Here is a 26,549-nt window from a genome sequence, read left to right as displayed (position 1 = left end):
GAATAAAATATTATTTAAATATTATTTTTAAATATTATTTTTATTTTAAAAATTAAAAAATTTAAATTATTTATTATATTTTAAATAAAAATTTAAAAAAATTATAATAATAAGATAAGATGATATAAAATACTTTTATCATTCAAACCGTACCTTAATTTAACTTATCAAAATATATCTTTTGAATAATAATAGTAATAATTCTTAGATTACTCTTATATGAATTAATCTTTTGAATATGGATTCGCACTATTAGTATTAACCCGTTGAAGATTTCTTGAATTTCTTAGTTCTACTTACGTCTAAGCTATAACTTAAATTCGAATTAAGACAATTGCTCTCTCCTAACTTAAATTCGAAAAAGAAATTGTGGGCGTTGTTGACTTTTAAAACTTACGACGGGTTTAAATGCAAGGATTTGGAAGAATATACGATAGTGTAGGGCGGCAAGCGCATGAATTTGGTTCCTCTTAATATGAATCGTACCTGAAAAATTAATGGCCCCATTTGAAAAATCAAACTAAATTTTTTAATTCACTACTACCATCTCTTAATTAACAGTTCTTCTAGATATAAGAGCATTGGTAATAGACTAGCTAAATATTAATGCTAGTATAAACTTTAATTAGACGTGAGAAAAAGCTTTTTCGACTAGCTAAAAGTTCAAAACTTAAGACTTGAGCTACACTTAAGACTTGAGTTACAGTAAATCTTAAATCCTCTCTAAACATGACTAGCTACTATTCATAATGAAAAGTAATATTTTATTATTTCTTCACTTCCCTCTCTCTTTAAATGGTAAAACATGCATGACATCCACATTATTTATTCTACTGATTACGAATATTGATAGAATAAATATATTATTTTTACAAAACATGAAAATCTATGAAATATATAAATTGTATTTGTAAAAAAAAATTAAAATATATATAATATTATATTATTATTTTAACTTTAAAATAACTAATCCAATATAGACTCATTTAGTCAAAAATTAATATTATAACTAAAAATTAATAATTTAACTAAATTTTAAATTTGACAATGACTAGACTATTATCAATGTTCTAAGCGGTTTGGGATACCGATCGCATACCAATTGTCTAGCTGGACTATTTTGTCAGGATAGTATTTGAATAAATAAAAAAAATAAAGCAAAGAAAGAAAGATAGAAGAAAGAGGAGGGTAAAGTTAAACGAAGACTCGAAGAGAATAGGAAGAGAGAGAAGCAGCTTCATCTCCCTTCCTCAACGCAGGCATTTCCCTTCCTCAACGCAGGCCACTCAATCCTTCATCTCTCCCAAATCTCCTTTAATTTCATATAAAGGCCAAGCCGCACCCACTTGCGCCACTGAAGATTGCCTGGAACACGTTTAGCTCTCTGGCAACGTTTGCAGCCCATCCAAAGAAAATATCAACGATAATGCAAAGCGGGGGACGGCCTTGTTGCTCTTCGATGAGATTCTGGATGAGTTTCTTGAAAGCTAGTTCGAGAGAGACAGAAGCTTCTAGGAGGCGAATGACGAGGTGGTAGGGAAGGGCGTCGGTGTTCTCGGTTTTGGGTGGGAGACCATGGTCGGAGCTGGAGAAGTGGATCTCAACAAGGTTAATGGAGGATTCAGGAGGGAGAGAGTACCTGAGCTTCTTGATGTTGAGAGGGGTGTTGACAAAGGTAATGGAGTGGTTCGTTCTTTGTTCTATGTGGAGGGCTAAAGCCAGGAAAGGGATGATATGGCCTTGCATCATGAAAGGGAAAAGAACAATGTTATCTTTTCTCTGTGCCATATTATACTCAGCTCTTTCACAGGACCATATATGCAGGGGGGCTTTGAGTATATTTATGCTTATGAACCGAGATTGTAACTGTGAAGAAGAGAGTTCGAAAGCTCGTTTTGATTACTGGTGGAGGCGGAGTAGTTGAACAGCCTGCATCTTCGGCACCAGATTAATTGGTATTTGCAACGGTTCCACGGTCCAGTCAGCCCAGAGTCAAAAAGAAGAAAAGGTTGCTGCAAAAGTACGTCACCCACTATTCGGCTTTGCTCCTTTTGACGAGTCAAAGTCCAAGACGTCCGGTCTTTCGTGTTATGACAACGAGCCCATGACAACATATAAATTGACACCGAGGGCCCCAACTGTTTGTCGGATTGTTGTGCTTTCCTGGAAAACAGGCCGCAATTTTTTTATCTGACAAAACCAAATTATATCTTCTATATAAGCAATGCTAGGTACAGTCTTCACTTAGAAACTGCATGTGCAGGCCTAGGCTATTTTAATTTTAAAATTTTATAAAATTACAAAATCATCCCTCCTAAAATAATGTTTTCTCTCATTTAAGTATGTGCCTATACATGCAGTCCCCACTTCAGGACTGCAAATAGAATTTCTCATATATATATATATATATATATATATATAAAGAGTCTTTGGAACCAAATTTGTTTATTTTAATAGAAATTTTTTATTTTAACGAAATATATTAATTTTTCATCTGTTTGCAGCTACTTTTGTGATTTGTCGGTTTATATTCCATTATTAATATTTTTAAATTTGCTAATAAAATAGATTTATTATAATAATAAATCATGTCGATACAACTACATGCACATCCATTCTGACATTCATTGTATCTGCATCTGGCGATACAATTCTCCAATTAACAATTACATATTAAAAAGATAATACAAATGTATAAAATTTAAAAAATAACACAAACGCATCAAATACTCATTCTCAGGCGAAGAAATCCCGTCTCCTCTCGAGTTTGTATTCATCTTTGTGTTGTTACTGTTGGAAGCTACTAGGGATTTACACATTCAAATTTTGCTCGGTTTAAGGTAATCTTCCATATCTTTAGTAATCTCTTTCATGTTAACTATTAGAGAGAAAAAACATCAGTTTTCTATCAACAAGTTACTAAAGATTTAATAAAGAAATCTAAGTAAACGTCTGGGTTTTCTATCATAAAACTTGATAAAAAATAGAAAAATTAATCGTGCAACTGTATATTCAATTTATCTTATATTTCTCAATTTCGTCTATGCTCTGTTTCTCTCAAATCAGGTATCTGGAAGCAGTGGAGAGGTGCTAAGATTTGAAGGAACATTGAAAAGGTCAGTCTAACTGCCTTTTGTGTGTTTATAGTATATCTATGGTCTATCTATGTTTTGTATGTTTATAGTATATACATAGTCTACCTATGCATTATACATGTTTGTTCTTCTTTGTAAGAAAAATGTAGCAGAAATAATGAGAAAATCAAGTAAAAACAAACTGAGGGAAAAAAAGGTAAGAAATTACTATATATTAATGGAATGCCTTGGAATGAATATTGCATACATCAGAGCCGCTAAGACTATTTGCAGTAGAAGCCAGGGCAGCAGCAGCTGCCTCAGAGACCATGGTTTCATGTTGAATAGTGCGAGGACCCATCACAGCATCCACAATCCTTTGGGCCACTGCACTTCGAGTGCCAAAAGCCATTCTTGTAATTAAAGACAACAAATTTAGAATAGCTCCCATTTGAAATGACTAGGCAATGATATGCATGGTGAAACAACACATAATACATATCCTAATACAAAAGCATTAATCTTCCAACACATACCCTTAGCTATGGTTGAACCAATGCCATATGTTTCAAACCCTCATTTTACAACAATGATACTGAACTTTATTAAAAAGGCACAGGGTGCTTACCACGAAGTATAAAAAGGACAACAGCTATCTAAGAAGTTGGGAGAGAACAAGAGTTCAAAAAATCTAGAAAAGATGAAAATCAAGCCTTTATTCAGATGCACATTCTGAAACTGCAGTCATCGAAAAGAGATCAACCCATCAATCAAAAACTTAGTTAGCAGGGGTGAGACTAAATCCATCCAAGTACCTACAAAGAAATGTGAGAGCACGTTATGTACATGAATTCAAAAAAATAAAGTGCAAAAAACTAAAAATCATACCCAAAAAAATTAGAATCAAAACAAAACTTAAAGATGCAAAAAAAAAGGTACACAATTTCAAAGAGAAAGACAGAAAGGCAATCCCAGCAAAACCCAACGACTCTTAAAGTTTATCTCAATCTCTCTCGGTGTGTAAGAAGTTGGAAGGAAAAAATTAAAAAAAACAAACAAACACAGATCTGAAGAATAAACATTCGGATCTGTAAGAAGTTGCAAGATAAAAATCATTCTACCAAAATATTAGAGCAGAGATCTTAATATTAAAAAAGGAGGAGCAAAAATATAAAACCTATAGATCTGGAAAAGACACCTTCAAATTTGTGGAGTGTCTTCATTCGCCTATACAGGAAACAATAATAAGGAATATTTCCATGTATGAAAAAAAAGGGAAGCCGATAGGAAAGCATAACAAAATTACTGAAAGAAAAAAAAACTAAAAATCGTATGAAAAAAAAAATAAGAAATTTGAACTCAGCAACAAGAAAAGAAGAAAAAACAAACACAGATCTGAAGAATAAACCTTCGGATCTATAAGAAGTTGAATGAAAAAAAAAAACAGTTCTAATAATTGCCCTCTTCAAGTGATTTTGTTGCTTTTTGATATTTGAGCTCTTTATGTATCTACATATGTTTTTGTTTATGTATCTTCTTTAAATAGTTTGAGCAAAGTTATCTGATTAATACAAGTCCAATAAAAACGCCTTTGATGTTTTCACATTTTAAAAATGTTGTAAGGATAGATATTTTGGTACGTAATAACCTATTTTATTTATGATGTTTATTAATAGGATTACATAATTATTTATAAATTATATAAATATTATATCGTTATTTAATTAACAAAAAAATATTACCTCCTTATTAATAAAAAAATTAGTTTTTAATAAAAAAAATTTAAATATAAATTAAGCAAACGTGCATTGCACGTTATTTTCACCTAATATATATATATATATAGAATAATAATATAAGGTCCTGACACAGACGCAGTCTATATTAATATAGGAAACTGTTAGGGTCAGGTGGTCCCGAGAGTTTCCGTCAAAAATGTAAAATGAAATTTTTTTTAATTTATATTTTTTATGAAATAAATATTTTTAAATAAATAAAATTCAAATCGTATCTAATTATTCCATGGCTTAAGCATTTTTCATTAATATACATAGACTGCGTCTGTGTGAGGACCTTTTGCCACGGCCCATACTTCTCTTTCCTTCGAATCTTTATATCTATATGGAGAAATTCTTTCTTCGTAGAAAAATTTTTATAAAAGTAAAATTTATAAAATGATATATTTTGATTTGTTAAATTATAAAGTTATTTTTATTATAAAATAGATCTAATATATCATATAAAATTATATCAATTTATAAATTTATTTTTTTAAAATCATTTTATAGTTGTAAAACTTCTCGTGTATATATATATATATATAGAGTGGGGCTATTCTGCCGTCCCACTCTGGCATATTATCCAGTATTTTTTTTATTTTATTTTTATATTTTTTTAATACATTTAAATATTCTTAAAAAATAAAAAATATATATATCGATACATTTAAAATTATTTTCTTAATCACTAAATAAAAAAAAAATTTGATTAGCTAATAGAGCGATCAAAATGAAGAGATAAAGTAACTTTTTCCATATATGTATATATATAAATATATATATATATATATATATACGCGCGCGAGCGGAGTAATACTAGGAAGTCCAATACATATAAGACTTTGCACAAATTTTTAGTAAAAAAGTAGGTTCCACCATAAAATTAAAAATAAAAATAAAATTACACTTTGGTGATAGAGCCCACCTTTTAAAGAAGAGCTACGCAAAATTTATACATTTTAAATTTGTATATATTATTATTTATTTATTTATATATATATATATATATATGTATATGTGTGTCTACTTGTGTATCTTAATAATAATAGAGTATGTATGCATGTATAAATATGTGTCTATGACTGTGAGACCTTGAAAAACAATTTTTGTTATCCAAGTAAATTTATAAATTGATGTGATTTGATGTGATACGTCAGATTATAAAATTACTTTTATTATAAAATAGATCTAACAGATTTCATAAAATTATATTATTTTATAAGTTTATTTTTATATAATTTCTTTGTATATGAACAATTTTCTTTTATTTTCTTTTTCTTTTTTAACATGTTGTTTTAGTTATAGCTTTCATGAGTTAGTTCTCGGCCTCACACCTACTTGATAAAAATCTTACTGCAAACCAGGTGGAGGACAATGCTTTGTCTTTCTTAAAACTTCATAAAGAGGTGACTTTGTTGAAGAAGTAGAGACTCAAAGTGCAGTGTAGATGTATTCAGCCGGCTGACGGTATTTTGGGTATGATTGGTTACCAAACTCACTTCAATTCATTTCAACTTATTATTATAATTTTTTTAAATTTTAACAGAAAATATAATAAATAATTCAATTTTTTTAAATTTTAAAATAATAATAATATTAAAAAATAATATTCTAATAATATTTTATCATTTCAACTCAATTCAATTAACTCAACTCAACATCTAAATGCAATTAGGCTAAGAGAGGTGTGGGAGCAATTCTAAAAGACTGCAAATGTGAGGTTATTATGGCAGCAGCCAGTAAGAAGGAAAATTAAAGGAGAAGATAATTAAATAGTCTCCGAGAGTGTGTGATTTTCGTGAAATAGTATTTGGGAAATGATGATGCAACAAAGTATGTCTACTGCGAGTCGAAGTGGCCAAGGGGTTTGAAGATTGAGTTGAGATGAGATGAGTGGAGATAAAAGTTGAAAATTAAATAAAATATTATTAAAATATTATTTTTTAATATTATTATTATTTTAAAAATTAAAAAATTAAATTATTTATTATATTTTATGTATAAATTTAAAAAAAAAATTATAATAATAAGATAAGATAAGATGAGATGAAATATTTTCAGTATCTAATTCGGCTTAATTAAGACATAAACCCAGTTAACTCTTTTAGGTGCACATTCCAAGAGTTGCAATGCTGCATTTTATTTTACAGCCTTAACGATAAAAGCGAAAAACATATAGTTTGAAATTGAATCGCTCATCCATTCCAAGGTTCATAAACCCTTTTGATTTTATTATATTCTAAAACCAGTCATCGTTGAGACTCTTCAAATGTTTGGTCCCCTCTTTGTCTTGTCACTCGTCAACTCTGTAGCGCTCAAGAAGTCATCCATGGCTTTGACAGAGGACCCTTTATAACCATCCTCATCTTTCAGGGCATCAAAAAGAATTTCTCTGGCCTCAAGAGCTTTCCTTCTCATTGTTTTCCCAGCTTTCTCGGTCTCATTCATCACCAACTCAATCTTTGCAGCTATGTCTTCATGCTTAACCTCGCAGGTCTTTCCCCTTGCCACCTCCACACAAACCCCAACTTGCTCTACCATTTGCTTAGCAGTGTAGAACTGTTCTGTTGCCATTGGCCACCCAATCAAAGGCATGCCGTGGATAAGGCATTCCATCACTGAATTCCATCCGCATTGACTTAAGAAGGCGTAAGTTGCTTCATGGGATAGGATTTCTTTCTGGGGTGCCCATTTATCCAGAATCAGCCCTCTCTTTTGATCTCTAATCTTCTGTGCAAATCCCTCTGGCAACCATTCCTTGAAGTTGAATTCTGAATTTATGTCATACTCCATAGGTGGTCGGACAACCCAAATGAAATTCTTGCCACTAACATCCAATCCCATAGCCAGTTGCATCATCTGGTAAATAGACATCGTATTCTGCGACCCAAAGGATATGTATAACACAGACTTGGGAGGTTTCGAATCAAGCCAACTTGTGATAAACTCTGGAGAGTTTTGAGAGTCTTTCGCAACTCGCCTTTCGCCTGATGGAGGTAGAAGAAGTGGCCCCACTGCCCAAATCGGCTTGTTGAACCTTCGCCTGAGGTAGTCCAGTCCAATAGTGTCAAGTCCCTCCACCGTATTAACCAACATTCCATCGGACTTCAGACATTGAGGAATCAGTTTTGTCATGTACCGTGAAAAAGCATCGTTACCATCAGCCGCCTTAAGACTTTGTGAGAGCTGTGATATGTGAATAGTAGATGCTTCAGGAAAATCAGGCAATGTGAATTCCTCAGATTCCGCTTTCCTCTGCGGACGGTTCTGACAAATGGAGAAATAACAAGCCATGCCAAAGGCTCCAACCACGGAAAACATGGTGTGGAACATGCCAAACTCGTGGGCAATATCGGCGCACCACGCAAAATACAAGTCGGAGATAAAACAATGTGGTGGAGGACAATCATTTTCTTCGTGGAAAATGTTGTGGATGAGTTTTCTGATAATGGGTTTAAAGGAATCAGAAGCTTCGAAAAGACTGAGGATAAGATGATAAGGAAGAGAGTTGGTGTTCTCAGCATCTGCAGGGAGGCCATGGTCGGTGGGGTTGAAAGGGATTTCAACAAGGCGTATATAAGGGTTTGGAGGGAGCTTGGCACTGATTTTCTTGATGTTGAGAGGGGTGTTGATAAAGGTTATGGTGCAACCCTTTTTCTCCACAAGTCGAAGGGCTAAAGCCAAGAAAGGGATTATATGGCCTTCTGCCATGAATGGGAACAGGATGAAGTGTTCTTTTGTCTCTGACATTGTGTTGTCTGTGTTTGGATGCCAAGAATCAGAAGCTGATGCATTTCCCAACCAAGAGTGTGATCTATTAATAGGACGGGGAAGATCGAGCAATTGAGTGGGTCGTTGGGGAACCAGAAAACACTATTGCTATCTTAGTAGGTGGATGAAATCTAGATTACTTTTTGGAAATTTCTTTTTTTGTTTCTTAAACACTTGATCTATATCAAGAAACAGTGGCCCATGCACGCAATTGGAATGAAAATCAAACTTTTAAAACCTATGGGTTTAAATGCGAGAGGGTGGAACAAGTGGAAGTACTGGGTAGAGTGCAGAGAATATACGACTTTGTAGGGTGGCTTGGCTTCCATTTGCAGCTAGGAAGACATATGTAGAGCTATTCCTTTCCTTTATAGCTAGGAAGGCGCAAAAATGCGGTGGCTTTCAAGCCAAAATATTATTTTATCCTAAAAAATTGAAGTCACTTAAGTGTAATTTGGATATTTCCTTGGTATAAAAATTAAAAATTGAATAAAATATTATTTGAATAAGATAAAATGATATAAAATATTTTTATCATTCAAACGGTACCTTAATTTGACTTATCAGAATATATCTTTTGAATAATAATAGTAATAATTCTTAGATTACTTTTATATGAATTAAGATGTACTTGATATTACGCGCAAACTTGAATATGGATTCGCACTATTAGTATTAACCAGTTGAAGATTTCTTGAATTTCTTAGTTCTACTTACGTCTAAGCTATAACTTAAATTCGAATTAAGACAATTGCTCTCTCCAAACTTAAATTCGAAAAAGAAATTGTGGGCGTTGTTAACTTTTAAAACTTACGACGGGTTTAAACTTTAAATGCAAGGATTTGGAAGAATATACGATAGTGTAGGGCGGCTCCCTCTATTTTAACTAATTAAGAAGGCGGCAAGCGCATGAATTTGGTGCCTCTTAATATGAATCGTAGCTGAAAAATTAAAGGCCCCATTTGAAAAATCAAACTAAAGTTTTTAATTCACTACTGCCATCTCTTAATTAATCCCAAATTTAAGAAGATTTAACTAAATAACTGAAGATTAGGGCCTCTTTGAATATGCACTTGGTCTCATCTCGTCTCGTTTCGTTTTATCTCAACCACTGTTTTTAATCTCGTACCATACTAGTCAGTACGACCGATATTTGCCGTACCGGCCACTACGCCGGTACAAGTACCATATATGTTTCATACCGGCACAAATATCGACTGCTCCAGCCTCAATTTCGACCTATACCGGCCTATATTTCGACTTTCAATTTTTTTTTTTTTCAAACTACAAGCTTATTTTTTTATCCTCAATTCAGACTAGACTATTCATAATTTATATATATGTATTTATATATAATTTATTCATATAAACTATTATTTTGAAATATAATTTTGAAGTATAATTTATTCATATATAGACTATCCCGAAACGATATATAAAACGGTAACAGTACTGAAATATTTCGTTTCAATACTTTGACTGGTATGGTTTCCGGTATGGTATTCAAAACATTGATTTCAACATCCAAACATTACTCAAATATAAATATTTTTTAATTTCTTTTTCTTACTTTTTTATTTAATCATTACTAATCATTATAACTTTCTCAAATTTTCATATAAAACACAAAAAAAAATAAAAAATTTTAAATTTCAAAACAAAAATAACATTAAAAAATTATATTCGAACAATATTTTAATTTTATAATATTTTTATTCAACTTTTTTCTCCTCTTTTCAAAATCTAATAAAAATTTTAACTCAAATTATTTTATTATTATTTACAATCATCGAATTATTATTCATAAATTTTTCATCTCATTCAACTACCTAAACAAGGTCTAGTGCAGTTTTGAGTTACTAGAAGATTAATAACATTCCTAAAATAAAATATCCTAAATAAATCAGTGCGAGTGCAAGACCCTCTTTTGGCAGTTCCCTAGCTTAACCGCCAAATATATGACCCTAATAAACCACTCTTCGTACCACACACCACAACCACATTACAAAAAATTGGAGAATCATTGGGTTTGTCAAATGAATAATTTTACATACAACTATAAAATATGTAAACACTGCATAATAATTTTGAAAAAAAGTAGAGTCTATTATTAAAAAATTAATTTTTTTTCATGTAGATCCTATATTTTATTTACTTTTTTTGAAAACGATTACGTGGCGGCAGAACAATTTACAATTGTAAATATATTTTCTCTTGTCAAGGAGATCAATCTCCTAAAAGAATCCTCCTCCTAACCTATTCATAAGGTACATAAAAGTGTCAATTTTTATGGGCACAATCTTATTTGATGCATTGCGGCTCACACTATTCTCATGTGATGTTCATGTCAAGAACTCTTGCGACTCATATTTGACACCTTAGGCTATGTTTAAACAAAAAATCTTTACAACCTCTTAACACTCCACACTCCATATTATTTTTAATTTTTATTATTTTTTTCTTTTATTAAATATTTATTATATGAATAATGAATAAAAAATTTGAAATAATTTAAAAAGAATAAACTCAAAAAAAAAATTTTTAAAAATATTAAAAATTTAAAAAATTTAAAAAAGTGTGGAGTGTGGAGTGTGGTGGAGGTTGTGTAGCAATGCTCATGTTTAAAACATATACCCACATTAATCAATCTCAAACTAATTATTTATGAAATTTATTATTTTTTAACTTTTTATAAAAAAGTTAAATACAATTCAATAGCTTATTTCATACATTTAAACACATATCTCAATATATTTACATTCAAACGCATTTCAATAAAAACCACAAAATATTGGCATAAAAAAAGCAACCTCAATCTCTTCTTGTTCATGTAATTACTTTTATAATAATAATAATCAGCAATGAACAGAGACAAAAGCAACCATAACTACAGTAGTGATGCAGTATTCACAACCCATCTGTATTCACAGTCTATCTCAATTCATCTCAACTCATCTCAATTCATCCCATTACTATTCAACAACTTTAACTCACAAATTTCATTACTATTCATAACTTATCTCACTACTATTCACAACTCATCTTCGAATTCAAACGACACCTTAATATAGTGAGTAGTGTAACCCAAGGATCTCCCGAGCAGGCAAACAAAAGTTTTTTTATTTTGCTGATTTATTTTCATTCTTTTTTTTTTCTTTTTAGGTATACTTAAATATTTTTTTTAAAAAAAAAGAAAAGAATTTATAATATTATTAAAAAAATATTTCTTTAATCACTAAATAAATAAATAAAAAGACTATCAAGACTCAAGAGAAATGCTCAGTACCCATTATCGGGATCCTAAGCATTTCTCTAATGCTCTTATTATAGAAAACAAGGAAAATAAAACCATGTGAAGCAGTTAGCCAACACAATATTAGATTAACCTTAGGGTCATCAACCTGGGCTTCAAAATATTAATTTTTACTAATTTGAAAATATCAGTTTTTATAATTTGGGATGCAAAGTGCAAAATCCTTTGAGAATGTAAGGATAAGATGTGAATATTTTATGTGTCATTTTTGTATTAATATATTGAAAGATACAGATTATATATATAAAAATAAATAATTATTATAATATGGTTCCCCCCACCCCACGGCAGGGACCATACCAAACTCTGCCTTAAAAGTCGGCTCAATTTGCGTTGCGGGTATGTTGACAGTTGCTGCAATAACTATCACTATTCTTCCGCAAAAGCCGCAAAGGAAATTAATCAATAAATACTGCTAGAGTCACCGGAGTTATCGTTAACTCTAATTTTTTGACGTGTTTTTTTTAATTATTTTTTATATAAAATTTTTTTAATATTTTTAAATATAAAAAAAAATAAATTAAAAATATTATTAAAAAATATTTCCTTACTCATAAAATAAAAAAAAAATTATTAAAAAATATTTCCTTAATCAGGAAATGAATTTTTATTTTATTTCGTACTTAAAGAAGTATTTTTTAATAATATTATGAATTTTTTTTATTTTTTTTAAATTAATAAAAAAATCTATATAAAAAAAACTAAAAAGATACACATTAATGCAAGCGGTAGCTCCCAACGGGAGTTGGGAGAGAGACGCATAGCATTTTCCTTAATCAATATGATCACTGCATGACAACAATCTATAAACAATATAATAATATAATTCTCACACCTCACACATAATGTTTATTTTTATTTATTTTATTTTTTAAAAATTATTTTTAATTTTATTATTTTTAAATTAATTGAGTTATTTTATTCATCTTCTTTACATCACATATTTAATAAAAATAAAAAATAAAAAATTATATATAATATGTTGTATACGAAGATAATAAGCATAATTTTTCATAATGACATGACAACAATGAGTGGCAGTTACGATAGAGTCTATACTATAACTTTTAATATATATATATATATATGTTTCTTATAAATAGTGAGTAATATTTATTATTTTAATTTTTATCATCTTTTTATTATTTTATAATTTGATATTAAATAATTAGAAATTATTTATTATATCTTATTTATGAACTTATCATCTAATACTACATAATAGAATAATGAGAGAATAATAAAAAAATAAATAGTAAATAAAATTTTTTATAAATAATACGTTTGATTGTGAGATTAATTTTATTGTAAAATAAATATGACGTAAGTTATGAATCACGTCAATTTATAAATATTTTTATAACATTTATTTGTAGATGTAGTACGTTTTAGCCTTTTAAATTATATACTATAAAAAAGTATTTCCCTTCATGACAAATAAAAATAAAAAGGATAGTGCTTATCGATTTGATTATTATTATTTTTTATTTAATAATTAAAGAAATAATTTTTAATAATATTGTAAATTTTAAAAAAAATGTTTGAGAGTTTTAAAAAATATATGAAAAAAAGAAAAAGAAAAAAGCATTTGGCATTGTCGGTAGCTTCTCTCATGATAGCACGATCCAAAATAAAAAGCATTCCCGCGATATGTTAAACGATTTAGGACATTGATAGGTTAGTACGCTATTATTATTGATCTATTATTCAAGCGTATTTTATGCTTTTTTTTTATCATTTTTTTAAATATATATTTTTTAACATCTTTAATCATTAAAATAAATAAAAAATATATATAATTTTACTAATACTCACTTCTTTAATCATTAAATAAAATACAAAATTAAAAAAAATCAAATATAAAAAGAATAATAGATGGATTGTAGTAGATTCGTAACCCTGTCATTATTCAATGAAAAAACATGAATATTATATTGGTCGATCGTAAAATAAGTTGCAAAAGAATTGCATATATATATATATATATCATTACTCAAAAATTCAAACTTTTTTCTCCATTTCTTTTAGCTGATCTTAACAATACCTACAAAGAACTTTACACCTCAGAATCCGTTCTTGAACATAAAACCCTGGCATCACCATGATCTTAACTCGGCTAGGACTGTGTGACCTCTGCCTTTCCATGAACATATCATCCTCCATGTAATAGGGATCAAAGCTTTTATTCTCTTCAACCCTTAAAATTCCCAATGGAGGGTTGAAGGAAAAGGCAAGCAAATGAAGCAACCATATGCACTTGGCTGCAACAAAGAATGCTTGAAGCAGCTGTTCAGGCCATGTTCTTGTCCAATTCAGCATGGCAACAATGCAACTCATTTTCTGGTCACAAAATTTACTGAATTCTTCACTGTAATACCTAGTCCCCTTCCTCAATACCTCATTCCAACTTAGGTTCTTCAGTGCAACAAATGATGAGAATTGCTTTTCACGATCTTGTTTAGGATCTAAGAACTTTGGCGTCCCATTCTTCTGATATACACAGTTCTCGAAGTCTTGGTAGAATGCCTGGTTTATGAAAGCTTCCAAATGGTATGACACTTCCTCTGAGTATTTGGAATTCAAACACAGTTCATAGGGTTGAAGAAGCATATTCAAGTTGTTTATTAAACTGTGATCAGTTTCTTCTATCTGGCCAACAAGGGTCTTGCAGAATTGCTTTACAGACAATCTTGCTTCTAATACCATCTCCAAGAAACCTTCCTCCATTACTTCCTTGCTCACAGACATCCAATTTTCTCCATTTCCATCTAAGGATTTCCCTCTATAACCAGAAGTTTCAAAATTTTCAGGAACTTGGGAATCCTTCGCCTGCGTAGCTTGTCTCAAAGCTTCCTTCAGCTCTTCACAGTAAGTCTCCAAGTACTCTAGCTTATGTTTAAGCTCCTCCATTGAAGATTTCATCTCAGCAACTTCCATTAAGGCCGCGTCTCCATTTTCATTTGCTTCTATGAGCTCTTTCTTCAATTTATCAATTGACACTATCCCCAAGTCTTTAAAGATCTGGGACACTTCCTCGGATTCTATTCGATTCGAGGAATTCTTGTTCTTATGCTTCTTCTTTAACTTAGGAAACAGCCATGCAATCACTCCCCGTCCCCGATTCTTGGGTTGTGATTTTAATGGGAAAACAGTATTAGAATTCTTGCTCTTCCTTGTTGCATTTTTAGATTCGGTAGTGATAATTGCAGGCTTGCACCTATTGCAGGTTGACACCGATTCGAAGTACCCCATACCATTAATTCTTCTGCTTAACTTGAAATAGTCATTCCCGGGTGACGTTTGAAGCACAGCAGTGTGGTTTGCACAAGAACCAGTGACAGAGTTGTGATCCTCAGCTGGACAAATATGGGATTCTAAGCTGGCCAAACCAAAAGGCAATACCTTTCTTGAGGATGAATTTTCCTTATAATCTGTTAGAAAAGTTTCGTTGTCATTTCCTTCAAGCCCGTACTCATCCCAACTTTCTGATAATGTTCCTTCATCTAGTTGAATTTCTTGATACCCTGACAGAGGTTCCTCTACATAGCTCTGTCAATATATTCCAAATTCAGAAACTCCCCCATCATTCTTGAACAACGTAAATTTTCAAGAACATAGAGAAATTCTTCATGGGTTACACACAAGATGATACCTACTTATATTATTTCAGGCGAAAGCTAACTACTTAAATTGTTGACAAAATCTGAAAATTTGTTTTTAACTTCAAAACAAAAAACAAATACCAAGTAAATTAACCAGACAAGATGCAGTCAACAGAGAAAAAAAAAAAAATTTTGTGGACAAGATTAATAAGATTTATACTCACAGTAGGTGTGAAAACAGGGTAATCTTTGGCCGAAAACTGAGTACCAAGGACTGAAGCTGGGAAAGGAGATGGGAATCTCACATTGGTGAGGCTATTCCCTTGCATTAACGCAGCATGAAGAGCTCTCAGCTCCACTACTTTGGCAATGGCTGCTTGGATTTCTTGCTTGTTGATTTCATGGTCGGTGTTGCTGCTGCTGCTGATGTTATGGTTCTCAAAGATCTGGGAGGCAGTGGTAGCAGCAGCCATGAGTGAACCCAGGACAGAACACAGCAATTCATGTAAAACCAAAAGAAAACAATAACTATGATACAAAGTTCAGAACATATGAAACCCAAAACGAAGAAGAGAGGTTAACATGTGGGTATCCAACGATTGGATTGCACTTGCAGAGAAGAAGATCATATCTAGTGCAGAATATAAGAGAACCAGAAAATTGGGACGAAGAGAGAGAGAGAGAGAGAGAGGGTATCTCAAACCAAATTAATGATCTTTTGTCTTTGTTGTCAAAGAAAAAGAGTAGCTAAAGTTCCACTATATTTCCAAAACTCTAATGGCTAAAGTTCACCAAAATGGCTAAAGTTTCCAAAACCAACCATTTGTCAACATGATCACTGTGAGTACTATAATTAGTTCCACTATATTTCACTTCACTGCCAACACAAAATCCTCCGAATCATTGCTTTCCATGCTCTTTAGAATGCTTTGTGGTTTCACGTCGCGAGCAATGATATCAGTGGGCTGCACACTGTCGTGTCTTTTCAAACATGCATCGGTCTGAATCCCATTATATATGTAAAGTCCTAGCAAGTAATAATTTCTAGGTTTCCCATGCTTTCAACTTTAATTTGATCATCGTACTGTATGAATTTTTCCTTGAAAACAAAGAAAGATGAAAATGTAAGGTCCGAAGAAAAGAAAAAAAATAGGTACATGCCAAATAGGATGTACATTTGAGTAAATATGAAGTAGTTGTTTCAACTTTTAATTGATTGATTTATGTGGTGTTGGCCTCCCAATTACATTCCACATTCCAATGTAAATGATTTATATTGTTGGTTAATGTTTTTGTATTGAGTAGTGCTACATGTAATTATATTTTTACTTACAATTTTAATTACAAGACTCATTTTGTTAGTTTTCTTTTGAATTTCAAATTTTATGATTTTCAGCATATCATTAACTAACATGTGGAGAAATAATTTTTTTGTAAGTTTTTTTTAAATATATTTAGTATTTTTCTTTTGTATTTTGGTTTTGGGGTTATAATTAGTCCCAAAATTGTTTGGATTGTATTTACGATATTTCTTCATCTTAAACGAGAGCGCTTTCAATAAAGTGTTCTAAAAGAAAATGAAAAAAGCATTCCACATTCAAAAGTGGTGATCATCTTAAAGAAATATCATGATAAGATGTAAAATCGTCCTAATCTAACAGCAAAAGGTCATATATATTATGATATGGGTAATATTGCTACTTCGCCCCCCATTTGGCAACTATAGTTGCATCGCCACGTGCTCATGATTTCTTCCTCTACGCACCAACCATTGGCATATGAAGATAACAAACACTTTTCTTCACAGCAATCGCATAAAAGCTGTACGCTTAAGGCATAAATAAATCATTGGAATACAAAGGTAATTATGGGACTTTTGGGAGGAAGCATAGGGGCTCATTCAAACTCTATGTTCAGGTGCGACATGTGTTTAAGAAACTAATATGGTGACATATTTTTTGACAAAGAAAGGGGCCAGGGGATGTTCTTTGAATTTTCTTGGGTATAGTTTTGGACAGGGACGGTATCGTGGACTTGTACGTATTGATAGATAGGGCTTATCTTATATTCGGCAATGATAGTATTTTTTTTTTTTCTTTGGATTGTACAAAATAGTGTTTGTTTTTATTTTGATGCTTGGGTTTGGAATAATCCTCAGTGGTTCGGTTGTTACCATAGTTTTCTTCAATCATAGGTGAGGGTTTTAATAAAATTAAAAAAAAATAAATAGGCATTTGAGTTTTTACAAAAATCCATCCATCTTGGATTGGCCTGCATAAGCCATTTTCACCTCCCAAACCCGAAATGGAGGCTGAAGCTCCATGAGCCTGTGTTTGAGAATGGCTCCACTTCTGGGCCAGTTTCACGATCCAATGGAAGTCCTGGGCCTATGGACCCACTTTCGTTACACCGGCCAGATGGAACCCTTATCTCAACGCCATTAACCTCCGTTGTCGGGATCGTCGTCGATCCTAATGACCCTTATGCCAGCAGTCCTTTGTCTGTGACAACAGCTCCTACGAAGAAATGCACGCAAGCTTTTACGGAACACTCGGGAGAGGTTTTTGACCTCGGGGGGCCACAAACTAAAATCGTTGACAATATCTAGACTGTCCCCAATCATTATGGCAGAGAAAGCGGCATGTTGGATATCTAAGAAGTCCACGGCAGAGGGAAAGGAACTTGCTGCCAACCCAGAATCTTCAATGGAGAGTACCAATAGAGTTGTTGAGGAGGCATACGATTGGAATAAGGGTTTATTGTTGGTGCCGTTTGGAACTACGCGAGGAACTATGTAGAGGAAAGATGTTGTCCCCATGGTATTTCTTCCTCCATTAAACAATATAGTCAGATCATCTTTGGATTGGGTTTTGTAAAAGGCTAATGAGATTCAGCATATATTATGGGAATCTCACGTGGAGGATGTGAAAACTAATTTAAAGCAATATTCATTACGATTGAGGCGAGCCACTCGCATAATACCAAATCAAGCTTTAAGAAAAGTAGAGAGTTGAAGCGTTTTTCTCGTGCAATCAATTATGACGCTACAAGTCGAGGGCATAAAGGTTGTTTCTCTTAGAGGGTGTTTCGGGTGAAGGTTAGGCTACAGGAAACATTGGGTTGGGGTTGGAGAGGTGTTGTTTTATTCTAACTCGGGTTTGATGTATTTTTGGTAGTTTTTCACAGACTTTTTGGAGCAATAGGAGCTCTCTAGTATGAGTTAGAGATTTTCTTGTATGCATCTAATGTACTTGGTTCCTACTGATATATATATATATATATATATATATATATATATATAATACTTTTACTTATATTAAAAAAAAAAAAATCCATACCCTACTTTGGTAATACTCAATAATGTGCTCAAATGTCCCTTTAGCAATTCTCGGAATTTATAAAGTGAAATGGAATAATAGAAAAGTATCAAAATCACTACAGATTAAAAAATAAATAAATTCTGAAAGCACTATGGACACATCACCGATCGGAATGCAAAATCTTATCAAATTTGTTGGAATAAGTAGGGATTTATAAACAGAGCAAAGAAATGAATTGCACAAGTAACGACATTGGTAATGGCTTATGCATCTTCAAATTCATATTTACATAATATTTTTTTAAATTAGTCTATTTTAGATTATGCACATTCACAATTTTGCATAGCTATGAAAATACTATTCACTCTCCGAACATTATTTTACTATTTTTTATCTCTCCTACCCATTAAAATCAATTTTGTGGAATTTGTATTAAGATGATTTTGATATATGAAATTTTTATTAAGTTGATGATACCAAGTCTTTTTTTGTACATATTAATATTTATTAATAAAATTGATCATTTTGACATATAAAATTGATAATATTTAGATATATGAAATTGGTATTTTTAAGCACATTGTGCTAATTGTAAAATGAAAAATTTTATATACCATACCACTATCCTATTTTCATCAATTTAAGTAAGATGTGACACATTTATCACTATTAAATGATCATTTAACAATACTCTTGCATGTAAAATATATAAAAATAATAATTTTAATAAAAAAATAATTATATTTATTATTATTTGGTTCAAAGATACATAATCTAATGTGAGAATTTTTCTTCATATGCAAAATCAATTTTTGAAAGATGTGATTTTAAAGATGTATATAGAGAAACCAATGCTAGTGCTTATATGTCAAAATTACAAACAATATTAGATACAATTTTAATTTTAACAAAAACAAAATGAAATTTAAACTTTGCTAATTTCAACCCATTACTCTTATTGGAGCAATTTTATTTATTTATTTATTTTTAAAATAAAATATACAATAGGATTGCATAGCACATTCTCTTTTAGTTACAAAAATCATCTCATCTCATCTAATAATTACAATTTTTTTAAATTCCTACGCAAAATATAATAAACGATTCAAAATTTTTAAATCTCAAAATAAAAATAATATTAAAAAATTATATTCTAACAATATTTTATTTAATTTTTATTTTATTTCATATGTGTAATCAAACAAATAAGGCCATAATGATTTTTTATTAAAAAAGAAATTTGATAAAAGAATGAATTATAATTTTTTGGAATTTTGCTAGAACTTTGAAAATTAGAGTAATAAAAAACACATAGGCGTTAAAAATAAGAAGGATAGATATTTTATAAGGAATAATATTCAATAAAGTCAATATTTTTAGATTTCAAACAGAAATGCTGAAAATTTTCTGGTCAAATTGGAGGTAACTATGAAAGTTGAAACACCCCATCAATATCTCACCGAAAGTTTTAAAAACTGAAACTAAAAGCTTATTGGGTGGTTGCGTACTGTCACGGATCGTGATCCGTGTCATGCTCTTTAGGAGATCTAGAACCGTCGATTAACCCTCTTATCAACGGTCTATACTCACTCCTCCAAATATTTGAAAAGAAGCTCACAAAAATTTTACAAGTTCCCTCCCGCGGCGTCAGTTTCCCTCCTCCTTTTGACACTATAAATACTCCCTGAAACCACAGCATTCCATCTACCACTGAGATTTTCTACACTTTCTCGAGAAAAAACAATCCCTCAAAGCTCTTTTACCATTTCCAAATGGCCCGTACTAAGCAGACGGCTCGCAAGTCTACTGGAGGGAAGGCTCCGAGGAAGCAGCTGGCGACCAAGGCCGCTCGGAAGTCGGCTCCCGCTACCGGAGGAGTGAAGAAGCCACACAGGTTCAGGCCCGGGACGGTGGCACTGAGGGAGATCAGGAAGTACCAGAAGAGCACGGAGCTTCTTATCCGGAAACTTCCGTTCCAGAGGCTGGTGAGAGAGATTGCCCAGGACTTCAAGACCGATCTCCGCTTCCAGAGCAGTGCCGTTTCGGCTCTACAGGAAGCGGCCGAGGCTTACCTAGTTGGGCTATTCGAGGACACCAACCTGTGCGCTATTCATGCCAAGAGGGTCACAATCATGCCCAAGGATATTCAGCTTGCTCGTAGGATTAGGGGCGAGAGGGCTTAGAGAAATTACTTGCATTTGAAGATTTTTAAATCTGGTTATCTGTTTCTCTTATCTAGATCTGTAAATCTGCGGATTTCTAATGGCTAATTAGAAATCTTTCCGCCTTTTGATGATTTCGTTGCGTTTGTTTAGCTCTCTACGTGTTTGTATTAATCAATCTACTGCTAATTCAAGTAATTTGTATTTGTGATCAAACAAATTGTTGCGCTTTCTGTTTTCTGAATCTTTATGCCTAATTTTGCATTATATTTCGGCTATTTAACTCGGAAAAGATCTCTGAATTTTTTCTCGCCGCTTGAAATACAAGTATACGTTACTTATTCCAATGTGGCAAGAACTAGAGACCAATACTTGGAAACAAAATTTGCGTGTTCAAAATAAATATTCAAGACTTTGGTAGATGCTTTAAAGAAAAAAATGACTTTGGTAGATACTATCTGAGCACTTATCTGCATGTTTGTCTACGAAGAAATATCGGCTATTTTGCTTCTTATGATTTCTTAAGTTGTATATTTATCATTTTTCTTTATATATTTTAAATTATGTTTTTAGTTTCCATTTCTTTTTTGTTTAATTCTTGGTTATTTTCACATAATATCTTCAAATTTTGAAGGAGTGTTTTTCAAAGCACGGTATTAATTTGGACTATCTACTGTATCGTGAATTTTTACCTAGTAATACTAGCTATAAATTTTAGGTGGACAAAGCCTGCAGTAGACATTTTGAAAAATAAGTAAATTCCATGAAAATAAATGATTTTTTTTTAACCCTTGGGGGCTTATTACTATGTAAATTCAAAGCTATTAAACTGGTACATTTTCAGACTTGTACAATAAAATTTGTATATTTGAGATTCTTCTCGTAACCCTAATCCCTTGGACGATCTTCTTAGAAAATCCAACGGTCAGCTTTCAAATTAAAGAGAATATGACCGTTGGTATTGCGTCGATTCGGCGGCTTCCTTATCAGGCTTATGAGAAAGCAAGCAACTATGCAACCAACCACGAATACAGAGAAAGAGCAAACCCAGATCAATTTTTCAGACACAATCACCAAGAAGCAATGGAAGCTAGAGCCGATCTTCTGCCGAAACCCAGAGGTTTTGCCATTGCCTTTAATTTAATAACCGATTTCGTTTTTGGCCAAGTTCTACTCATTTCTTCTATGAAAAACATGTTGGTTTTCTTGATTGGTCTTGTTTGGACCCATATTAGCTTCGATTTCTTTCTGTCTTAAATTTATTCAATATTGAAATGGGTCTCGTTCTTATAAATCACTTCTTTATTAAGTTATGTGGGTTTACTTGGTTGATTGTGTAATTTTTGAGTAACATAGATTTGGTTTTTCTGAAAGATCATCTTTATATATATTTGTGTGAATTTCAATCTGGGTTTAACAATTTGTGTGATTTTCAATCTGGGTTTAATAAGGTGTCTAATACGTCCTTTAAATGCTGGGTAACTGGAGCAAGAGTCTTTTCCGGACTTCTTTCATGTTGTTTGTTTCTTCGAGTTCATGGGTGACGGTGATTTATGCAGACTTGGAACTGCGGTTCTCATCGGTTGATGATATTTTCTGGGTTTTGGGTCCTTCAAATATATCCGTCTCAACTGGTTCTGATCATCTGGGTAGGGTGATTAATTTGCATGTGGATCTTCCACTTAATTATATTATTGAAATCCGGATGGAATGGTTTTTATGGGTACTTCTCTTTCTAGATATCTTATTGGTGAACTTGGATTAGTTGTGTGGGCTCTGTCTGTAAAGAAAAACTTCACAGTTCCTTTGCTTTGTGTAAATACATTTCGGAATTTGATTTCCAAGTTTCTATTGTTTCAATCTACTTGTTTCACACTTCACTACGTTTTCTGGGGCCTTTTTTTTTTTGAAACAATCTATTCATCTTGTTTTTTTATATTGTTCGCACATCTCCAATGCATCCAGTTGAAATCCAAGATTTTCTTGTTTGTTAGGGGGGGGTAAGGTGAATAATGAGCAAGGACAAAGAAGGAATCGGAGAGTTCTTGGAGACATTGGTAATCTAGAGGTGTTTCCTATTGCGGATGGCAAGCAAATTTCGCGCCCCATTACAAGGTATCTCTCTCTCTCTCTCTCTCTCTCTCTCTCTCCCTCTCTCCACACACAAACACCCACATTGGGAGTTTTGGCCCTTGCAGGAGTTTCCACGCACAACTATTGAAAAATGCACAAGCCGAAGCTGAGAAGAACAAGGTAGAGGACCTTCGCACTCTCATTTCAATATGAATGAATACTTAAAACTGGAAATGCACATACTCGATGCACTGAATCATGTATTATTGCAGAACCCAGTTGTCCCAGTTATGGATGATAAGGTAGCTATTCAAAGAAAGAGCGGCCCTAAAAAGGTTAAGGAAGCTCAAAAGCAGGCAATTGATAGGCCCAAACCTGAGACTAAAGTTGTGGTTAGTTTCGATGAAGATGAAAAGGTTAAACCTCTCAATGGAAGAAAGTCAAGAGAAAGGTCCTCAAGGAAGGAAATCAAGACTCTTACTGCAATCCTCACTGCTCGAAGCAAGGTAGATTGGCCGTTTTTCCTAGCATGTTTGAAAGTTTCTTGCCTTGTCATAATAATGTACCATTCTTAATTTCCCTCAGGCTGCTTGTGGAGTTGTGCTTAAGCCGGAAAGTCTGATTGTGAATATCGATGCAGGAGATGTAAATAATGATTTGGCAGCAGTCGAATATGTAGATGACATCTACAAGTTTTACAAGCTCACAGAAGTACTTTTTCTACTAATGAAATACTTTGAAGTTTTTCTACTCTCTCTCTCTCTCTCTAAAAATGATTTGAAGTTTTTATTTTTATTTTTATCCAGGATGACAGCAGAGTGCACGATTACATGGACTCACAGCCTGAAATCAATGTCAAGATGCGGGCTATTCTCATTGACTGGCTGATTGAGGTTCATAGAAGATTTGAACTCATGCCTGAAACCCTCTACCTCACCATAAATTTAATCGACCGTTACCTTTCCATGAAGATTGTATCGAGGAGAGAACTTCAATTAGTTGGCATAAGTTCCATGCTCTTAGCCTGCAAGTACGAAGAAAGTTACTGTCTACGGGTAGCTAGCAGTATTCTCTCATAATATGTTGGAATTTTCTTGTCTTCCTACTACTCATGTTTTAAAACTTCACTCTGATAGGTAGTTTTGGAATTTGCAGGTTTATAACCTGGTTTGCATATCAGACTATGCTTATACAAGTAATCAGATACTTGTCATGGAGAAATCAATTTTGGAGAATTTGGAGTGGTATATGACAGTTCCTACACCGTATGTTTTTCTGGTTCGTTACATCAAAGCTTCTATTGCACCTGATCAGGAGGTACTGTATTTTATTTTTATTTTTTTGCAATTTCGTGAATTCCCATTAAGTCTGGTTGAGTGGCAGACTAATTGCTGATGTTTTTCTACTGATGTAGATGGAGAATATGGTCTTTTTTCTAGCTGAATTGGGTCTCATGCATTATCCAACAACCGTATTGTACTGCCCATCAATGATTGCCGCTGCAGCTGTCTATGCTGCACGTTGCACTCTCAACAAGAATCCTTTTTGGAATGAAACTTTGAAGCACAACTCAGGCTACTCTGCTGAGGAGATAATGTAAGTTCTCTTCTCGTCGTAATTCTTACCTGCAGGCTGCAGAATAAGTGCGTGTGCAGAGCATGCTATTGTGCATGCCTGTTTGGAGATGAGGCATGTCTCCATGTATTTAATCATGGCGTGGAATTTTACAGTTTAGAAGTCATTGCAGTACCTATGGAACCTGTATATACATTGTCTTGGGGTTTCTTGAAAGACTAATTTGAGCTTATGCCAGGAAAAAGGGAAAATAATCAACAAATACAGATTTCAGTTGGTGTCGTTTGTTTTGTGACAGGGATTGTGCCAAACTCTTGGTTGGCTTTCACTCTACTGCTGCAGAAAGTAAGCTCAAGGAGGTATATAGGAAATACTCAAGTTCGGACAGGGGTTTCGTTGCTCTTTGCACTCCCCCCAAAAGTCTGCTGAACACATCGTTGTGAAGATATATTGTCATGTATTTTTTGTAACTTGGTTACTTGTTGTAGCCAAATCTGCTACTTCTAGTGGGATTTTGTGTTAGAAGATCTCAATTCTTTTTTATTGTGTTCGATGTTCTTGGACTCTCACTGTAATGCATTTAAGTCTAGGTTCCCGTCATTTTCTTTCTTTCTTCCTTTCTTTTTTGCTTGAGTGGATTGATTGGGGTGCTCAGATTCAAAGCTGGAACTACCATGATAAACTGATAGGAACACATACAAGTTTCCTCGCCAGGTGATTTGGTTATAATGTTTAAAATAATAATATTATTATTATTATTAAATTATCTCAATTCATTATCCAAACGGCACTTAAAAGCTCTCTCGTCTCTACTAGGTGGCCCGACCCTTGAACCACCGCAAGGTGGCCTGCTGGCTGCCTCAAAGTGCTATTAGGAGGCCACGGTAGAACCTGTTTTTTCTTATTTCTTATTAGTAGTTTTACCCTTTTTATTTATTTTTATTTAATAATGTTTCCGTTCTTAAAATTTATAACTTCTTAAATATTTTTAAAAAATAATAATAATAATTCTGTATTGCATAAAATTATAAGCCCAAGTATTTAAATTGTCAAAATTGAAAACTTAAAATAACCTTTTTACAAATAGATAAAAACCAGATTTTACAACTAACCCTCGTGTGGAGCATGGATCAGCACTGTTGTTGATCCCACTTGAGGAGAGAGAGGTCGGAGAGAGAGGCCGAGGAGAGCTTGTGGAGAAAGAGAGAGAGAGAGAGAGGCCGGAGAGAGAGATTGAGGGGAGAGAGAGGTTGAAGGTGATGGTGATGGATCTAACATAAAATTAAAAAAAAAACAAAAAGTGTCCAGGTGTGTAGTAAAAGAGTGGCTGATCTATAGCAGGACTCTTTTCTTATCTGTTCGGCTTATTTGAGCCTTGATTGAATGTTAACATGAGCCTTACTCGCACTCGGAAATGCTAGTCTTTCATAGCGGACCAAATACCAGGTGCTGCCATTTGAATTCCTCAATTTGTACAATGGCACATTTCTGAATAAAAAGCATAGTTCAGCAGATTTCAAACTCAGACAGCAATTATGAATTATATGGCAACAGATGATCAAGGACTCCTTAATGTCAATTGAGATAGCAGCACAAATTGAAAAGTATCCTTCAAATATACTTTCATTATTTTAATTACTACCAAAGAATTACATTACATAGACATCAGAGATGAAATAAGATGAGTTGAGATGATTTGTGAATAATAATGACATTTGTAAGTTAAAATTTGTGAATAATAGTGAATAAGAGTAAGATGAGTTGAGATCTCTCAATCCAAACCAGCTCTTAAGTCTGTTCAATCTCATAATTCTGAATATATAAGAAATCCAGAGAAGAAAAGTAGAACATACAACACTCTGAGCAGGACCCTCAAATTGT

The 26,549-nt window shown here is 32.8% G+C and overlaps 5 protein-coding genes across 5 annotated transcripts; 2 read left to right on the top strand and 3 right to left on the bottom strand.

Annotated features, from left to right (window-relative positions):
- Nucleotides 1-1,093: 1,093 nt before the first annotated feature.
- Nucleotides 1,094-2,252, bottom strand: LOC118348397 (UDP-glycosyltransferase 92A1-like). The gene has a single exon (XM_035689957.1). It carries the CDS (start codon nucleotides 1,786-1,788, stop codon nucleotides 1,321-1,323), a length of 468 nt encoding a protein of 155 aa, XP_035545850.1. The 5' UTR covers nucleotides 1,789-2,252; the 3' UTR covers nucleotides 1,094-1,320.
- Nucleotides 2,253-6,902: 4,650 nt separating this feature from the next.
- Nucleotides 6,903-8,645, bottom strand: LOC109013766 (UDP-glycosyltransferase 92A1-like). The gene has a single exon (XM_018995967.2). It carries the CDS (start codon nucleotides 8,600-8,602, stop codon nucleotides 7,118-7,120), a length of 1,485 nt encoding a protein of 494 aa, XP_018851512.1. The 5' UTR covers nucleotides 8,603-8,645; the 3' UTR covers nucleotides 6,903-7,117.
- Nucleotides 8,646-13,816: 5,171 nt separating this feature from the next.
- LOC109018295 (IRK-interacting protein-like) lies at nucleotides 13,817-16,250 on the bottom strand. The gene is made up of 2 exons (XM_019000454.2): nucleotides 15,763-16,250; nucleotides 13,817-15,485 (listed from the first exon to the last, which is right to left on the bottom strand). Exons 1-2 carry the CDS (start codon nucleotides 16,009-16,011, stop codon nucleotides 13,971-13,973), a joined length of 1,764 nt encoding a protein of 587 aa, XP_018855999.1. The 5' UTR covers nucleotides 16,012-16,250; the 3' UTR covers nucleotides 13,817-13,970.
- A 4,295-nt stretch (nucleotides 16,251-20,545) lies between these two features.
- LOC109013761 (histone H3.2) lies at nucleotides 20,546-21,264 on the top strand. The gene has a single exon (XM_018995964.2). It carries the CDS (start codon nucleotides 20,631-20,633, stop codon nucleotides 21,039-21,041), a length of 411 nt encoding a protein of 136 aa, XP_018851509.1. The 5' UTR covers nucleotides 20,546-20,630; the 3' UTR covers nucleotides 21,042-21,264.
- A 609-nt stretch (nucleotides 21,265-21,873) lies between these two features.
- LOC109013760 (G2/mitotic-specific cyclin S13-7-like) lies at nucleotides 21,874-25,277 on the top strand. The gene is made up of 9 exons (XM_018995962.1): nucleotides 21,874-22,140; nucleotides 23,015-23,135; nucleotides 23,219-23,273; nucleotides 23,366-23,599; nucleotides 23,679-23,804; nucleotides 23,900-24,148; nucleotides 24,249-24,410; nucleotides 24,508-24,689; nucleotides 24,967-25,277. Exons 1-9 carry the CDS (start codon nucleotides 21,969-21,971, stop codon nucleotides 25,109-25,111), a joined length of 1,446 nt encoding a protein of 481 aa, XP_018851507.1. The 5' UTR covers nucleotides 21,874-21,968; the 3' UTR covers nucleotides 25,112-25,277.
- The last annotated feature ends 1,272 nt before the right edge of the window (nucleotides 25,278-26,549 follow it).

This window comes from Juglans regia, chromosome 5 (genome assembly GCF_001411555.2).
Source record: "Juglans regia cultivar Chandler chromosome 5, Walnut 2.0, whole genome shotgun sequence".
NCBI classification, from domain to species: Eukaryota; Viridiplantae; Streptophyta; class Magnoliopsida; order Fagales; family Juglandaceae; genus Juglans; species Juglans regia.
Note: the sequence above shows the minus strand (reverse complement) of the source record. Positions and strands in the feature narration are given on the sequence as shown.

What these genes read in the sequence shown, in the direction of transcription:
- LOC109018295 (XM_019000454.2), bottom strand. Translation starts at nt 16,011, where the DNA reads ATGGCTGCTGCTACCACTGCCTCCCAGATCTTTGAGAACCATAACATC. An exon ending in ACCCTGTTTTCACACCTACT is followed by an intron (nt 15,486 to 15,762) that starts GTGAGTATAAAT and finishes ATATATTGACAG; the next exon opens with AGCTATGTAGAGGAACCTCT.
- LOC109013760 (XM_018995962.1), top strand. Translation starts at nt 21,969, where the DNA reads ATGACCGTTGGTATTGCGTCGATTCGGCGGCTTCCTTATCAGGCTTAT. An exon ending in TCTTCTGCCGAAACCCAGAG is followed by an intron (nt 22,141 to 23,014) that starts GTTTTGCCATTG and finishes CTTGTTTGTTAG; the next exon opens with GGGGGGGTAAGGTGAATAAT. An exon ending in CCGAAGCTGAGAAGAACAAG is followed by an intron (nt 23,274 to 23,365) that starts GTAGAGGACCTT and finishes GTATTATTGCAG; the next exon opens with AACCCAGTTGTCCCAGTTAT.
- LOC109013766 (XM_018995967.2), bottom strand. Translation starts at nt 8,602, where the DNA reads ATGTCAGAGACAAAAGAACACTTCATCCTGTTCCCATTCATGGCAGAA.
- LOC109013761 (XM_018995964.2), top strand. Translation starts at nt 20,631, where the DNA reads ATGGCCCGTACTAAGCAGACGGCTCGCAAGTCTACTGGAGGGAAGGCT.
- LOC118348397 (XM_035689957.1), bottom strand. Translation starts at nt 1,788, where the DNA reads ATGGCACAGAGAAAAGATAACATTGTTCTTTTCCCTTTCATGATGCAA.